The sequence below is a fragment of the Sporothrix brasiliensis genome (assembly GCF_000820605.1).
Source record: "Sporothrix brasiliensis 5110 chromosome Unknown Cont22, whole genome shotgun sequence".
Classification (NCBI taxonomy): Eukaryota; Fungi; Ascomycota; class Sordariomycetes; order Ophiostomatales; family Ophiostomataceae; genus Sporothrix; species Sporothrix brasiliensis.
The window spans coordinates 1,933,527-1,940,610 of record NW_024467141.1 but is presented as its reverse complement, the minus strand read 5'-3'; the positions used below and the strand labels follow the sequence as shown (position 1 = coordinate 1,940,610).

At 50.9% G+C, this 7,084-nt stretch overlaps 1 protein-coding gene across 1 annotated transcript; it reads right to left on the bottom strand.

Annotated features, from left to right (window-relative positions):
* Positions 1 to 423: 423 nt before the first annotated feature.
* On the bottom strand, positions 424 to 1,042 carry SPBR_08704 (pathogenesis associated protein Cap20; the record flags this gene model as incomplete). Its single annotated transcript, XM_040766942.1, has 2 exons — positions 424 to 912; positions 992 to 1,042. 2 exons carry the CDS (start codon positions 1,040 to 1,042, stop codon positions 424 to 426), a joined length of 540 nt encoding a protein of 179 aa, XP_040614823.1.
* Positions 1,043 to 7,084: the final 6,042 nt, after the last annotated feature.

Sequence of the window (7,084 nt, the reverse complement as noted above, 5' to 3'; positions counted from 1 at the left end):
ACAAGAAACATGAAAAAAAGAACAAGATATGAGACATGGATAAGAAAGGGAAAGAAAGGGAAAGAAAGAGAAGAGGAAGGCGAAAGGAAGAGTGGGAATCAAGTAAAAGTCGTTTTATCGGGTGGGTGAACGTAGCATAAGAGAGAAAAGCAATCATCTCGAGCACAAGCCCAAAGGGGGCGTGAGGAGGCAGTCCCGCGCAGGTGAGAGAGGGAACAGGGCAAGGTGAGCAAGGTGTGGCGAATAAAAAGTCATCTCAGCAGAAAGAATGCCTGCCAACTAGGTGCAGAGCCAAGGAGAGCAGAACCGACCAGCCGACAAACGGGTGCGAAACAGCACTCCTGTGATTTGCGCCAATAGCGCACCCCACTTATTCGTCCTTATCGTGCAGAAACGGCCACTAAAAGACAGTATTTCTCTCTTTTAGTTAGTGCCGTTGGGCGTCTTCTCGCTAATGCTTGCATCTGCCTGCTTCTTGGCCGCCGAAAGGTAGGTGCGCACCCAGGCCAGCGTCTCGGAGGTGACGGTGATTGCCGTCAGGGCGACCGCCTTGCCAGCCGGCAGCACGCCGTCGCCGCCGACCTGCTTGCGCTCGCCCGAGTAGACGCTAAAGACATGGTCGCGGCCTTCGGTGGCCTTGCGGACAGGGTACCAGACAAAGTCCTTGGTGTCCTGGTACACCTCAGCGGTGGGCTTGCGGACAACGGGGAAGCGCTGGTCAAGCGAGTCGAGGGTGCGGTCGCCGAGGGAGTCGGCCTTCTTGACGTAGGGCGAGACGTAGCCGTAGGGCTTGGACAGGTACGGGAGGACGGGCTTGGCGAGCGTCTCGTAGGCGGAGGTGCTGAAGGCAAGGGTCTGCTGGCCATACTTGTTCTCCTTGACGGTGGAGACGCTGTCGGAGACGAGCGGGTACTGGAGGAGGTGCTTGTATGGTTGTTAGTGGTGAGGCGCGATGACGGACACGGGCAGCTGCGACGACTGGAAAACTCACCTCCAGGAAAGCCGACTGCGGGCTGACGCCGTTGACCTGAGGGGAAGCCATTGCGAATGTGTAGGAGTGTTTGGTTTGCAAACAAAGTGAAAGATGGTTTGTTCGTGTACGGCGGCTGAAATAAAACGGAACGAGGATGGGAAAGTCGAGGTTGAGTGCGGACGACTCAATTAAGAGGCCTAGAAACGTGGGCGCGTAAGAAAGAGTCCAGCCAAAAGAGACAAAAAGAAAAAGAAAGAAAAAAAGCGAAGCAAAAAAAGACAGACGACGGGGTAGACAGGAGGTTCCTGAGTGAGACGGCTGAGACACAAAGGGGGACAAAGAATGCAGGTGAAGGCGCAAGGGCGATTACCACACCGCGGGTGTGAGGAGATGGAGTCAGAGGGGGGTGAAATCTTACAATGAATTCCTTTTTGAGTGGCTGTCGAGGCGACGTGTTAATGTTTGGGAAGAATGCAAAAGCGAGGAAACAGAGAGAAGAGCAAACAAAGGCAGGGAGAAAAGGGAAAGGAAGAGAAAAAGAAGAGAAAAAGAAGAGGCGTACGAAAAGGAAAGAGCAGACGGCAAGCTTTTGTTTTCTACAGGAAGGTTCGGTCAAAGCTGGCAGGTACGTATTGCCTACAATTACGGCGAGACACAGTCGCCATGTTGCGTGCTCCTTCCAACACCACCCACCCTGGCATGAGAAGGTGTGTGGCAACAGACAATCAGAGGCTTTTTGGGGCTGTCGATGTAGCCAAGCAGGCCGGCGTTGCTGTTGGCCATAATTTGTACGCTGTTCCATTTTGTTTTGTGTCTTGCTTGTTTTTCTTGCATCTATTACGTGTCTCGCCAAAGTTGCCTCTCTAGTTGTGAGACGATGCGCGTCTGCATCTTTTTTGCTGCGTCGCGTTGTTTGTGTTCGCTCAACTTTTTGGCATGTGCGTTGCCCTTCTTCTGCTATTTTTGCCGTCGTGTTTGCCATCCTTTTGCCATTTGAGCTTTAAAGTGGATGCCTGCCATTGTCAGGCTTACTGCGGACTGCTCTCTGTGGACTCCTGAGATGACTCGTTTCTTATCTCTGCGCAGCACGAGCAGACGCCTTTCACCACGGGTACCTCTCTATCCAGAAACGACATGTCGAGGATACATGTTTTCCACACGTTCATAAGCAGTGCAAGGGCACCGTGAGCCTTCATTGGGCGGCATGCAATGAGGCAGAAGCTTTTGCATGGATTGCTGCATGGCATTACTGTGGTGTGTGATTGTGTCCAGTTCTGGCATGTGAACGTCGCTGGTCCGTGCGTCTTGGAGTGCCTGCCCTTTGCTCGCCGTATTCTCCGTCAAAATACGCTATCCCTCCAGGTGGATTACGGAGTCAACAAAGTGCCTCTAACCCCCAGCCCCCCTACAATTTACACTGACTGGCCTTGAGTCGCCACCATGTCAGTCGCAAAGCGGCAAGAGGAGACGAGAGACGAGAGACGAGAGAGCGCCGCTATCAACCGAACGCAAATGGTAAACGAGGACGAGGCCAAGGCAGGGCATGCAGAGGGCCAAAACTATGGCAGTGATAAGAAATACCATGGACAAAGGGGCGCAGAATGGGGCAACTTTCGGAGAGGGTGCGGCCGGAATTTGCCATGCCGTGGCATGTCGGTCGGTCTTGCCATTTAATACGGCGTGGACCTCGCTATCACGTTCTTTCCTTGTCCTCTCTGCAATTACGCGCTCTGTGGTGGTTCCGTTACCTCTTCGTGCATTGCTCTTTCCCAATGCGACTCGGTACGATCATACTGTGTATGTCGTGTTCCACATGCTAAGTGACATCACCACTAAAAGCCTCTGGCGCAATAAGTACATCGCGACCTTGTACATCGATACATCGACACACGCGATCTGCAACGGTTTCCATGCTGCAGTCTCTGCACGGCTGCCATGCAACTCTTCACACTGTTCCAGGCCCCGCGTCGTACTCTTCCTTATCACACCTCTTCTCCCAGCCATATGTGGCGTACTACTATTATTGCCACACTTTCGTGAACGCCCGTTTTGTGTATTCCCTTTCTTCCATTTCCAACGTTTGTAGTGTTCGAATGCCTCTGCTCTGTGCGGAGCATAGGTTGGGTGTCGTGTCTAAATTCTAACCGAAATGAAATGCATCCCTGGGCCAAAAGGAAGTAGAAAAGAAGAATGCTGTGTAACCATCTCTCTGGTTCTCTGGTTCCTGGTTCTCCGGATCCCTCAACCCAAGACAAGGCGCCTGGCTGAGACATGTGCCCTGCATTGGAACTGTCCTCGAGAATGCCCGTCGACTTGTGAGTGCCCCGCATATCTTTACCAACCAGGGCCGACCTGGATGCCTCTTGGGTCCTCTTTGGAGACGGCGGCGCTTTCTCCGGTATTCCCTGCCCTCCTCGGTCATATCATGTGAGCGTGAGGCATCTTTGACTATCGTGGGGGTCATCCCTTACATAGACGGCTAATTATCGAGTGTTGGCCGCCGATGTCAGCCACAAGGGAACGACATTTGTGACTGTACCCCTTCGTTCTGCAATATAGGAGTATCCCTCAAAGTATATTACAATCTTCACGATGCCACCCGGTTTGTCGTTGTTTTCTGTTACTTGCTACTAGTCATCTTCTCTGGGTGAGGAATACGACGCCAGTGCAGAGTCCACCGTCCCTCGGAGAAGAGTGCTAGTATCAAATGGGACGTTGAGTTCGGTCCGACGCCAGATCCGAAGGGCACCATCGCTCGGAAAGTAAAAAGGAACAAGGGTCCTCCTGGCACATGCTTTTTGGCGTCTCCAAAAAGGGATGTTATCGTTCGAGGTTCTGAGAACGTATATGCACCTACGATGGGCACTAGCCTCGTTGCCGGCTATCTGCCCGTGACAAGCACACATTATGCTCGGCAAAGTGTAGAGAACGGTGCCGACTTGATAACCCATACAAAGTGACCGATGCACAATACAACTCAAGATCAGGGCACACTGAGCTGAACAGAGTCGCAAGTGGCGAGCCGAATTACAGAGCCGTAACGACCTGGACTGGTTGGACACACGAAAACATTCTACGAGACCATGAGACACTGGTTTGCCCTCGCCAATGGCAGCCATGACACGACCGAATGGGAAGTGAGGACATTGTCCCGGCGGAGGACGAGAACTCCCGTATATCCTCTTTCCAATATAACGTTACCCTACAATTTACTGACCAGCGACTGGGAAAAGGCTCACTGACCACGGACGGATTTCCTCTAAATTGTATTGCCAAGGCGCGGAATGAGGATCCAGAACACAAAGTTTGTACGCTATCGGAAAAGCTAGCTCGCAAATCATTTTTTTTTAGTTGACTGTGCGTCGATCTAATTAAGCACGCTTTAACGTAGTAGACAGTTTAAGAGGGGTGGCAAAAATGGAGCCCCTTTCACATGTCAACGACGACCAGACACGATTGACATCCTTTAACATGAGGAAAGTAAATAACAGCTCCCAGAATATTGCCAGCCGGGAGACGTATGATTTCATGCGAGGACAGGGGCCAGCGGGTAGAATTATTCCGTTGACGACAGTCGACGAAGAAAACTAGGAAGTGCGGATTTGATCCGCGATGAAGTTTACTTGTTCCCAAAGCACCATATGCATAGCACTTATATAAGATCAACGATGAGCTCCATACTTGTACTCCGTAATGTACGCACCTTTGCACAGCTGCTACCGAGCAAGGCGTCTTCGCTTCGACATACACCGAGGAACCAGGCGAACAAGCCACAAACCCTGTGGCCATGCCTCTGGTGACGCCACCGGGACACGATCCCCGGCAGTCGGTGGTACCCGTCTCATAGTTCAACAAGCCGTCTCGCATATCACCGCGAACAAGCAATCTATGCAGTGCTTTGAGATAATTTTGCCATGCGAGTGATAAAAAAAAAGCGAAGAGAAGAGAAGTTAAAGTACCGTTCGAGACTACACGCATGTAAAGCTATTGTGGGGTTTGAGACTGCAGTTTCGGTCGCCGAGGATGAGGCGATTACAAGTGCTGAGAACAAGTAAAACGCGTGAGTGATGCACCGATGATACGACTTGGCGTACTTTCGTCGGCTTTTCATAGTGATATAATTAAAACCGTAGAAATATATCCATGTGTATATTTTTGTAATACGTATTTTTCACCTTTAACCAAAGTCGTTATGAGAATGCTGCTAAAGAACGTGGCAATTTTGTTATACGTTTTCACCAGTCAAGTTTTCGTATGGTAGGTATGCCAAGGCGACACTGAAATTAAACCCAATTATCTCCTCCCTGATTCCATCTATTTTATGACCATCTTTTGCATAGTACTAGCTGACAAGTAAACTCTATCATCTTTCAAACTTCATAAAGCTCTCTTGGACCGTGCCATGGCCGTTGGCCCTTATTGAAGTAGTACATCTCGGCCGCTGCAATCAAAGAAGAATAAATCAATATAAAAGCCACATCGTGGTCCTGCAATGGCATATGCTCATATCCACCTGATATAAACGCGTCAAACGCGGCAATAGAAAGAAATCAGTGACGACTCAATGTCGGATGAGGGCCATCTCACGATACCGTCTGTTCTTGCCTCTTATCCGACGAGCCCGACGACGTGGCAGGGCGAGACGAGAGTTTCAATGCCTAAAAGCATGGGAGGAGATCCATTCTCAACATGCCATATCACAGCAAGGCGCTCTCCCATCTGGCCACGGACTCGTCAGGCCATTGTGCGTCATGCGTATGGCATGGTCACGCAAAGCCACCAAGCCACCCTGGAGACACAGGAAATAAGAAGAAACGAGAAAACAAAGGAACGAAGGCAACGGAATTCCAGGGTCCAAGTGCTGGACAAAGGTTGTCCACCCCAACAGGGCCCAGGCCAAAGTCTTCTTCAGCGGTTCTGTTACACAAATGAGAAGACGCTTCGCCTGGCGTGATGTGTGACGTGTGCTTTGCGAGAACAGCATGACCACACCCTGGACACTTTCTTCTTCGACTTTCCATGCCAGCAAAGGGTGGTCGCACAACATGGCAGCGTAGCATCAGAATGCAGAATGTGAAGAATAGGCAAGACAAAAATCCGAAAGCCGCCAAAAGCGTACAGAAAAGGAGCAACGACGAGCGTACGCGGCCAATGTCGGTGAGGGTGGACAGGGTTTTTCGTCTTGGCCAACTGACGAGGAGCACTGGATCGATGTGCGCCTTCAGAAGCCGTGGCTGCAGTCTCGTTCTCCAGATGAGCCACTCAATTTTCGTCGTCTCCGCCTCGGTCTGTACCTTCTGCATTCGATCCCGGTCTCGTGTCCTTGTGTTGCCAGTAGCTCCTTCATCACCTCATGTGCCGGCGCCTTATGTTTTTGTGTAGGAGCCGGCACGACTCTCCGTTCTCATGAGAGGAAGCTTGAGGCGCGACATGCGAGAAGAGTTGCCCATGTCCAACGACCACCGAAATGTCGCCGATGCTCTGCACTTTTTGATGCTGCTGTGTTCCCCTTTTTCTCTCGCCTTCTCAAACAGCAAACAGGCGCAAGGGGCGGTAAAAGATCAAGTAAGAGCAAGCCAAAAGCAGGAAGTGACAAGGACAAGAAGGTGGTACGAGAGGACAGAGAGCGTGTCGAGGCGGATCATGTACTGTCTAGATTGAAAATGAGAAACGTGGAACGTAAGTTGCCGGCCTGCTTGTCGACAACTCGGTCGATCTCGATGACAATACTTGTCAAAATGCAATGACTTGATGCCATCCAATCACCGTCCGGATCAACTATGATCGCTGGGCAATAGAAGCAGGGAAGGTGAAGTGGACATGGTTAGGAATAGAGAAGTCGGAGACGTGGACGGGGAGAATCAAGAGATGAAACGGAACCAAAATCAAAACACATGAGGAGGATGGGATTCCTTCGCGTATGATCACACCCCTATAGCGGCATCGGCTACCAAGGGGAAAATATATTCACATTGGCCTGTCTGTCCTCGTGAGCAAAATTGACCACTGGGATAAACACCGGCCTGTCAGATACAATATGCCCGGGTTTTTTCTGTGCTCCGACCTTTGGCGGAATCACCCAGGCATCAATCAAGATGAAACGGGGTGTGG